At 39.3% G+C, this 10,456-nt stretch overlaps 1 protein-coding gene across 1 annotated transcript in view; it reads right to left on the bottom strand.

Moving 5' to 3' along the window:
• Window positions 1–10,456, bottom strand: part of Ophn1 (oligophrenin 1) — a 389,706-nt gene that overhangs the window by 265,115 nt on the left and 114,135 nt on the right. Inside the window, exon 3 of the mRNA XM_055605072.1 lies at window positions 4,309–4,404. Coding sequence (XP_055461047.1) covers window positions 4,309–4,404 — 96 coding nt within the window. The remainder of the gene's footprint in view (window positions 1–4,308; window positions 4,405–10,456) is intronic.

The following is a 10,456-nucleotide window of genomic DNA, read 5'->3' as shown; positions in this document are numbered from 1 at the left end:
CACACACACACACACACACACACACACACACACACACACACACACACGCATTAGGTTCTCCAAAATTCTCAGTGGCATCAATAACGGCTCTCAGTTATTGACCAGCAACTACATGCCAGATACAGAGCTAAATGCTTTACATATACTATGCTCTAAATGGATTATTTTATTTATTTCACATAACATTATGAGGTATATTATACTCCATAGTTAATAGAAGAGAATAATGGAGGCTCAATATGTATGTTCAGGTACCATTGCTAACATCCCAAAGCTAATAAATAAAACTCAAATATGAAGCAGACACATGACTCCGAAAACCTTGGATTCTTGTAATGGTTAGTATGTTCAATTTTTATGGGATTAAAAAAATGCAAGAGAGAAGCTTCAGAACACACTTGGAAAGCCTTATCTAGATTAGGTTAGTCTCTAAAAATATCTGTGAGGGATTTTCCGGATTAGAATAATTGCATCAGAAAACCGACTCTAAACATGGGCAACACCAGGCCTTGGGTCCTAGATTTAATAAAAAAAAGAGAAATGGAACTCTGTACTCGTGTTCATTTCTCTCTGCTTCCTGTGAATGCAATGTGACCAGCTGCCTCAAGCACTTGTAGTCCTTCCATTTATATCAGAATGAACTGTACCACCAAATGGTGAGTGAGACTAAACCTTCTTCCTCTAAGTTTCTTTTCAGATATTAAGTCATAACAATGATAAAAATGAGTAATACAATTTATGAGCCTTGAAAGCTGAGACAGGACCAATACGAAATGAAGGCCCAAATGTCTTATTCTAGAGTAGAAACAAATGTCCTTATTTAGCCCTTTATTTTCCCCTTTGGACATAGACTGTTCAGTGTTCAGGGTGATACCTGGAGCTGCAAATCAAGTGACACTTCAGGGAAGTCTTGGGCTTTCTTCATGAGCTCTAGAATAATTTCCATCTCTCTTAAGTATCTTATTTACTTTTCTATCACTGTGATAAGACACATGATCAAGGCTTACAGTTTCAGAAAGTGAGCCCATGACCATCATAATGGGGAGCATAGCAGCAGATAAGCAGGCATGGTACTGAAGCAGTAGCTGAGATCTTGTATCCACAAGTAATGGAAGAAAGAAAGTAAGGGAGGGAGAGAGGAAGGGAGATAAAGAGGGATAGAAAGAGAGAAGTAACTGGCAATTGGCAATGGTGGGCTTTTGAACCCTCAAATTCCACCCCCAAGTGACACATATCCTTCAAAAAGACCACACCTCCTACTACTTCAAAGATATTTCCACCAAATGGGAACTAAGAATTCATATACATGAGCCTTGGGGAGGGGGTACATTGTCATTCAAACTATAACACCTAGGTAATTGATTCCTACTTGGGGGAAATGTACTGTATTGCCTTTCTCTATCATTAAAAGCCCGTTATGGAAATTTGGATCCTGTGCATAATCAATGTAAAATCTAACATTTTAACTCTCCTTTCCAATCTAACTGGACTTGTACAAATTTTTCCAGTGAAACAGAGTATGTACAACTCAAGACCAAGTAGGGCATGGCATACACTGTGTTATTATCTTCTGGAGCAACTATTCCTTCCTAACAAGAGACTTACACTAAGACCCAAAGACTTCTGTCTCAAAGGCTCCAAACAGTATTAGTCCCAGATCCTAAAGTATTGCCACTTCCTCTCACACTACCACAATTCTCAGCTTCAAAAATGGAAATGCTGGAACCCCTGCACAGGTGTAGCCCATGGCAGTTCAGTGTCCAAGTGGGTTCCATAGTAATGGAAAGAGGGACTGCCTCTGACATAATCTGATTGGCCTGCTCTTTGATCACCTCCCCCTGAGGGGGGAGCAGCCTTACCAGGCTGCACAGTAGAGGACAATGCAGCCAGTTTTGATGAGAACTGATAGACTAAGATCAGAAAGAAGAGGAGAACCTCCCCTATCAGTGGACTTGGGGAGTGACATGCATGCAGAAAGGGGAGGGAGGGTGGGGTCAGAAGGGGAGGAGGGAGGGGCTTATGGGGGAATACAAAATGAATAAAGTGTAATTAATAAAAAAATTAAAAAAAAAAAGAAAAAAATGGAAATGCAAAAAGTACAGTGGCCACAATAAACCAATGGAATTTCAATATCACTTTCCTATCTCCTTCAACAAAAGTTAATAAAAGTTAATTTGCTAAGTCACCATCTCTGTAGCTTTATCCAATTCATGTTCCACAGGCTTATAAGTAACCCCCAGGATAGCTATGAATGAAGCCAAATACAAACTGTGAACTTGCTTAACTTTTTAAATTCAATATTGCATTTCTCAGGTGTGACTTTTATGGATGAAAATGTTAAGTTACGATGTAAAAAGGTCACACATACATGTTACAGCAATAGCCAAATGATAACTAGGAGTTTCTGAGGTTGCTAGGCAAATGGTAGTTAAGTTAAAGAGCTATCATAAGTCACATATTAAGAAACAAAGATGTCACAGCCAAAAAGCCATCAGGGAGACAATAGATACCCATAGAAATATGGCAGTGAAAGGAAGTAGGATTTTGTTTTTTGGTTTGTTTTGTTGTTGTTGTTGTTGATCTTTGGGTTTGTTTTTGTGGGTTTTATTTTTATCTTTTTGTTAATATTAAAAAAAATTGCCAGTATTCAGTGGAGTTTTATTAACTATACTCACATACTGTACATTTGATCTCCAGAACATTCCTCTGTAGAACTCTGTAGAAAACTAGACCCTTTAACAGCCTCTTCCCAGACCCTGGCAAAAAGCATGCCACTTTGAGCTTTTGTACCCTTTCTCTTTCTGGCCTGGTATATTTCTGTTAGCCTAGTACTCTAGATATAGCCATATTGTCAACAAAGTGTCTGAAAACAAGGTTTTCTTTTTCTTTCTTTCTTTCTTTCTTTCTTTCTTTCTTTCTTTCTTTCTTTCCTTCCTTCTTTCACTTTTTCTTTTTTCCTTCCTTCCCTTTTTCCTTCTTTTCTTCTTCCCTGCATACTTTCCTTTTCTTTCTTCTTTCTTCCCATGTTTTTTTAGGCTAGGGTCAGATGAAAGGGTAAGGGACCTCTCCTATCAGTGGACTGGGGGAGGGGTAGGAGAGGAGAAGATGGAGGGAGAGCAGGATTGGATTGGGAGGAGATGCAAGAGGGGGCTACAGCTGGAATAAAAAGTGAATAAATTGTAATTTTAAAAAATAAATATTTTTTATAAATCATTCACTTTATATCCTGATTGTAGACCCACCCTCCTCTCTTCCACCCACCCTTCCTCTTCCCCCTTAATCCTCTCCCCTAGTCCTCAGGAAGGTGGAACCCTCCTCCCCTACTATCTGACCCTAGCCTATCAAGTCTCATTAGGGCTGACTGCATCCTCTTCCTCTGTGGTCTGGCAAAACCCCTCCATTTCCCCTGCAAGACCAGGTGGAAGTGATCAAAGAGCAGGCAACAGTCCATGTCAGAGACAGTCCCTGCTCCCCTTACTATGGAACAAACATGGAGACTGAGCTGCCTATCAGCTACTTAAGAGCAAGGGATCGAAGTCCTCTCCATGCATGCTCCTTGGTTGATGCATATGTCTCTGCAGGCCCTCATGGGCCCATATTTGCTGGCTCTGTTGGTCTTCTTATGGAGCTCCTGTCTCCTCTGGGTCCTTCTATTCTGCCACTCTTTCTTAAGACTCCCTGAGCTCTGCCCAGAGTTTGGCTGTGAGTCTTACAATCTACTTCAGCAAATTCTTTCAATCTAGTCTGAAAGTAAACAGGTGAAATTATGGGGGCCATCCAAAGCTGCTCTGCCAAACAAAATACACACAGATGAAGCTTGGATAAATGTGGCTAGGTCCCAACAAAGTTTATATATAAAAAGAGGTAGGGAAATACATTTGGCTTAAGAGTCATAATTAAAGCTGAGCCTTGCTTTATTTGCATTCATCAGAATAAAAATCAGCACAAAGGTCCTTTTATTTCCACTGTCCAATCTCCTCTGAAATCACTTTCTGTTTTGCAGAAGATAAGAATGAGACTCAAATAAGGGAAATACCTTGTCTAACATCACATGGATAACTTATTAAATTATTTAAAAAAAATACTCCATTCTAACCGATGGCCTCAGTGGAGGTTCAGGAGCTGTCTTCCCTACTTCAGCATGAGGGGAAGTGGATAGTAGGAGGGATGTTTTCTTAACATTCTTCAGCAGTCTCCCAGAGCCTTCCACTAGACCAAAACGGACAAGGTCCTCCTGCTGTTTTGCATCCTTAACAGAAGGAAGGTAGGTGGGGACCAATTGGCTTCTAAGTGCTGCTGAAGACTTACCAATATTAATCTCATCATCTGTCAGTGTGTCCCCGATGAAATCAAACTGAAATGACTGCAGTGTCTGGGAAAATTTCTGGACCGCAGAAGAATAATCTGGGGGAAAAAATGAAAGGAAAATAGAGATAGTCAGCACCACTATCCTTTCAGCAAGATTGGCCTTACAGTTAACACCTGGGGGACCTGAAGGGAGGGAAACAAAGGGACATCTCACAAGTAGTAGCTTTTATCCAAGGAAGTTAATGAATTTTAATCAGTACTTTCAAAACAAAGTCTTAGCAAATGAAACAGTCATTTATAGAAGTCCTGAAGTTACTAGAGACTGCAGAGACTGATGCATTAACCAAAGACCATGGATAGAGAGGACCTTGATGCCCTGCTCAGATGTAGCCTATAGACAGCTCAGTCTCCATGTGGGTTCCCTAATAAGGGGAAAAGAGACAGTCTCTGACATAAATCAGTTGCCTGCTCATGGCTCTTCCTTACTGACTTACATGCTTATACAAAGTGTTAAAGGAACATAGGTAGCCAACTCTTACAATAGGTTTTATTATACACAGCCACACAAATCTTTCAAGCACACATATAAGGTACTTTGAACATATCTCCCATATCCTTCTGCCTCCCGATGCTTCTCCCATTATTCCACTTTGATCCACACACAGTTTCACTTCTGTTTTCATCTCATCAGCATCTATGTGATTTTAAGAACCCATAACATCTGGGACACACAAATGAGAGGACACGTGATATTTTTTTTTCTTTGGTGACTGAATTAATACACCTAATGATATTGTCTCTGTTTGCATCACAAGTGATATAACTTAAGATATCATTCCAGAACGCAGTGATTAAAAAATCACCAAAATAAATTTGAAGACAAAAAGTTGCCAATCATGACAGCACCCAGACACCTGAGACAGGAGGATCATATAAGGTCAAGACCAGAGATAGAGCAAGACCCTACATAGCTAACAAATGAACAAATTAATAAGAAAGTTAATGAAATGATATTATTTCAAAGCCTCAGGTTTCTATCTGATTTATTCGTGGAAATTTGAAATACAAACAAAGCCAATATATCAGTTTTTACAAAGCAGCACTACAATGACCTAAGCAATCAACAATGCCTGTAGTCAAGGCAGGGATAACTAACGTTTCAGAAGTCACAATGAGGTAAAACACGAGGTGTCTATCTCAAATTACAAATAAAATGTCAGGCTGTCCTTACTGTTTCCTACCTGTAATGAACCATTCTCTCAGAACCTAGGGCATATACTTATGAATCTGGCCTAAACACCCTGACCTTGTCCACAAACACCCGGCTCCTGGGCCCAAGTTGGTGAATCTATCGCCAGAATACACTGAAGAATCTGATTGAGTAGAGGACTTTCTCTATGGATTATTCAGCCTATAGCTTTTCAAGCTCTGCAGAATTCCACCTGAACACGGAAAAGTTTAAATCTTGCTTGACAGTAAGTAAAGAAAGTTCCTTGTGATGTGAAAAATCTTTGTAACTGCATCAGAAAATCTGGCAACTGCATCTGGGATCTGCAAGAATATGTATTCACTTTAAGAAGTCAAGAGCAGGGCTGGAGAGATGGCTCAGAGATTAAGAGCACTGACTGTTCTTTCAAAGGTCCTGAGTTCAATTCCCAACAATCAAATGGTGGTGGCCACTTCTGGTGTTCTGGCCTACATGCAAAGAGAACACTGTATACATAATAAATGTATACATTTATTATTTATCTTTTTATTAAGATTTATTAAATAAATAAATAAATCTTTAAATATTTAAATAAATTAAATAAATCTTAATAAAAAGTCAACGGGGCAGCATAGAATACAGTTCATTTAGCATTACTACTGCCCAATGTGCAAGATGAATGTCTGCTATGGAACACAGAGCAATAACATCTGAACATGCTCCTGACATTCAATAATGAGTTCCTAGCTGATAAATGTGGCTTAATTTCTCTCTCTCTCTCTCTCTCTCTCTCTCTCTCTCTCTCTCTCGTCTCTCTTCTCTCGCTCTGTCTGTCTCCTGTTTGTATTTGGTATAAACTATCTATGGCAAGAACAAGGGGCCAAATGCTTTCCAGATGAAGTATTTTCCTATTTCAATAACACGGAACAGTGATGGAGTTTGAAATTTTGCCTAGCATTTCATCAAACCCTAAGGTAAGAGGGGTATTGGAAACAGAGAGGAAAAAGGACAGTGTGATAGGAAAGAGAGGCAGAAGGAAGGGAGGGAGAGAGAGTGTGACTGCTAGTTGAAAAGTAACTTCTTGTTGGAGTATCAAAATGTTCTAAAATTGAGTGTTGTAATGCTTGTAAAATTTTGTGAATACACTTAAATCCATGGAATCACACAATTGTAATGGGTATGTTGTTGTGTATGAATTCTATCTAAATATTTGTATACTGCATTTTTTTACAGCTACTTCTACGTTTTTACAGATTTCTCTAACCTCTCAGCAAAGTGGATTTTTTTGTTACCATTTTGCTCTTTGTTATATGGCTACTGATTTAGTTGGGATACTTTAATTGAGACGGGTACATCTAAAATTCAAGAGACAAAACGACTCAGTTTTTCTGAGAAAGCATACTATTCTGAGAGCTGAGCAATAAGCTGCAAGTATTAGTTACTTATATTAAAAGTAATTTGCCAGGCACAGTGGCACATGCCTGTAATCCCAGTACTCAGGGAGGCAGAGGCAGGCAGATCTCTGAGTTCCAGGCCATCTTGGTCTACAAAGGGAGTCCAAGACAGCCAAATCTACACAGGGAAACCCTGTCTCAAAAAAAAAAAAAAAAAAAAAAGAAAAAGAAAGTAAGAAAGAAAATAGAAAAAAATAATTTAGGGCTGAAGATGTGGCTTGGTGGTAAAACACATGCCTAACATGCCCAAATTACATTTTGGCCATGCATGGAGGTACACATGTTTAATCCCAGCACTCTGGAAGTAGTGGCAGACAATCCCTATGAGTTTGAGGCCAGCCTCGTTTAATATGGCACACTACAGACCAGCCAGTTCTGTACAGGATAGACAGTGAGACTACCTCAGGCTTTAAAAAATATGGATTTTTGTAGACTAGGTATTTACACATTACTGCAATCCTTGTGCTCAGGACGCAGGAACTCAAATGCTACATTGACAGATGGCAGACAAACTGCTGTCAGTTGTCAGCTCATATAGGCAAGGGAGAATCAAGCCTGCCAGGATATGGGGCTGAAGATTCAGATTCTGCTGGGTCTTAATGCCTGTTGTTTTGGCCTGTCATCTCTAGAGCCATTTTCCTCTGGTTAACATAAAACATGTTGCCCCACCATCACTGCCTTAAAACTGTTTTGCCCCACATTGCTCTGCTTTTGTTTCTGGCACATGGCACCCTGGGTGCCCTTGCTTTTGCCTTCACCTTTCAGATACAACAGAAGAAGTTTAAGAATACATCAGCTTCTGAGTTCTTTTAAATGTCTATTTTTATTGTTGTTTTATTCTCTACCTTGCAGAGACTTAAATCCAAATTTATAAGAGATAAATCATAAGAGCCTCTCCCAATCCAGATAGCCCTCTTTCAATAAATTTTTTAAAGTATTTTCATAAGTGATTATGGTGCTTGCTTCCTACCTAAATTTAAAAAAAAATGATATACTATAAACTTACATGAGATCAGGGAGGCCTCTTCCTATTTCATCTAGAATAATATACCCCTGCCCTATCCCTTCTGGGACCTCCAGGGAACTCTCAGCAAGAATGTCAGGCCAAGGGCCTGGTACCATCTCATTAGCTATCACGTGTTCAGACTAATTGAGACAAGCTGGGGTCCAACTCCTCTCTGCATGAAGCAAGAGGTTACTTTATTGTATGTCACTACAAACAACAGGCACTTCAGCACTGTGTAGCTTTTTTTTTAAGTCCTATCTCTTCAGCTTCAGGTGCTCCTCACCTTGATCTGTCCTACAGATAAGGTTAGAAGGGAACTAGCCTCTATCTTTTAAAAAAGCTTTTCACCTTGATCTGTACTACAGAAAACGTTAAAAGAAAGCTGATATACTTCTCTGGATAACCCCTGGCTTGCCTCCTGTATAACTGGAACAAGTTAAACCCTCAAATGCTCAGGAAGGTAATTTTAGTCTTTTTCCCAAACCTTGAAGCTTTTCTAAAAGCAAATTAAAAAGGTCCACTAAAATTCTTTATGTAGTTTTTAAGGTCAAAGATCAACAATTATAAGGACTAGCTAAAACGTATGTCTAACCAAAGCTCATTTATCCGAATGGTATATCTAAGTGGTCTTCTGGGTGTTCAGTGACTATGCTTGGAGGCCTGTACTGATGTAGTTAGAAGGATTAAACAGGAAATATTTTCCCTCTTGTCCTCCAAGGTCAACTAGACTAGATCCCAGGGGACTGTGGAGCATCTTTTAAAATATTCCGTAACCAGGGGAGGCCATGGATATCCCACCTAACCAATGTCCAGTCTACAAAAAGAAAGGTCAACATGGAGAAAAATTTCCTTCTTGCCTCCAAGTAAAACAATGGTCAAGTAAGGCCTTGTTTTATACTGACACAGGTAGACTAACTGGTTAACAATAAAAAGACTGGGAGCCAGAGATTCCACCCAGTCCAAAGTGACCCCTGAGGACCAGTGGGCGAGTTATTCAACTGGCCTTAACAGTTAAAATAAAAAAGTAATTTTCACAACCTACATCACCTGAAACACTCAGCAGAAAAGAATAACCAGAATTAAGATTATCAGTATGCTTCTTTAACAGTCCAAAGGATTGCCTACATTCCTCAGACATTATTATTTCTCACCTATGATTCTCAAAACTTCAATATATCCCTTTACACTGTAATCCTTGGGACACTGCTATATAATCCTATTACAAAAAATAAAAAAAAAATGGATTCCATTTCTCCTTTAAGTTTTCAACTAGATACTGACTTTAACTAACTTCTACAATGTTTCCAAGCATTGTTCCTTACACAGAAGTCTGATAACAAAGAGCTGTTTATACAGTTAATTCTCTTCCTACAGGGCTCTGGTACTCAGTCCAGCAAGCCACATGATTACATTTCACTTTACTAAACAAAACGTAGGTCAATCATGATGTTGAGAAATTTTCCTCATTAACTTTATCTCTTAATGCTCCCCACAGGGTTATAATAAAGGAGACCAAATGTCTGTTATGCCTTCTAATAAAAGATGCTTCAAACTCTTTTTTTTTCATGATACAAATGATAAATTATATTTATACAGTAAATAAGTATCAACAGTCAACATAAATCTAAAACCAACCACCAGCCCTGGGACTGAGAAACAGCTGGGTGACTTCCTTCAGGGTGTTCATCAGGAAGGGCATGGTGGCACGTGTGCAACACACATGGCAGTGGCCAGTGGCTTCATAATCAGTGCAACAGGTACCTGGGACATGCGCTGGATGGCCTGTGCGTAGAGGAAGCCTAGTGGCTATTGGAATGGGGCCTCAGCCAGAAGGGCTCTTGTCTTCGCAGCATAATCACTGGCCCGCTTCAAACTCTTAAACCAAACAAAAAGCCTTTTATTTTGTATTAAATAATGGTGACAAACAAACAAACAAAACCATCAGTCTTGTGAACATCTATGCTAAAGCCTGTCAAGGGTTTTTATACGGTTTTCTTCTCCGTTCTATTTCTATAATAATGGTGAAATTTCCAAGACTATTTTCACTAAAAGCTAACCAAAAAAAAAAAAAAAATACAGTAGTACTAACAGTCTGACTTTTTGTATGCTACCAAGGTTCTCTCACTTACAACGACAGAACACACTCTAAGGATGTACACTGTCATCATATGGCCGTCTTATGTCTGGATCTTTGCCATCTCTTAGGTTTAATCATGCATGGCCGATTAGATCAGCTCTCCTCTGAGGGACTCTAACGGCTGCTCCTTTGACATCACCCCATTTGACAGCTGGTAGTGCTGGGTTCGGGGTGGAAGCTGAGAAAACTCACTTCAGATTAGCTTTAAAAAGAAAGAAAGAAAGAAAGAAAGAAAGAAAGAAAGAAAGAAAGGAAGGAAGGAAGGAAGGAAGGAAGGAAGGAAGGAAGGAAGGAAGGAAGAAAGAAAGAAAGAAAGAAAGAAAGAAAGAAAGAAAGAAAGAAAG

The sequence above is a fragment of the Psammomys obesus genome, unplaced genomic scaffold, assembly GCF_907164565.1.
Source record: "Psammomys obesus unplaced genomic scaffold, mPsaObe1.curated_primary_1811, whole genome shotgun sequence".
In the NCBI taxonomy this organism is placed as follows: Eukaryota; Metazoa; Chordata; class Mammalia; order Rodentia; family Muridae; genus Psammomys; species Psammomys obesus.
This window is presented reverse-complemented; position numbering and strand designations above follow the sequence as displayed.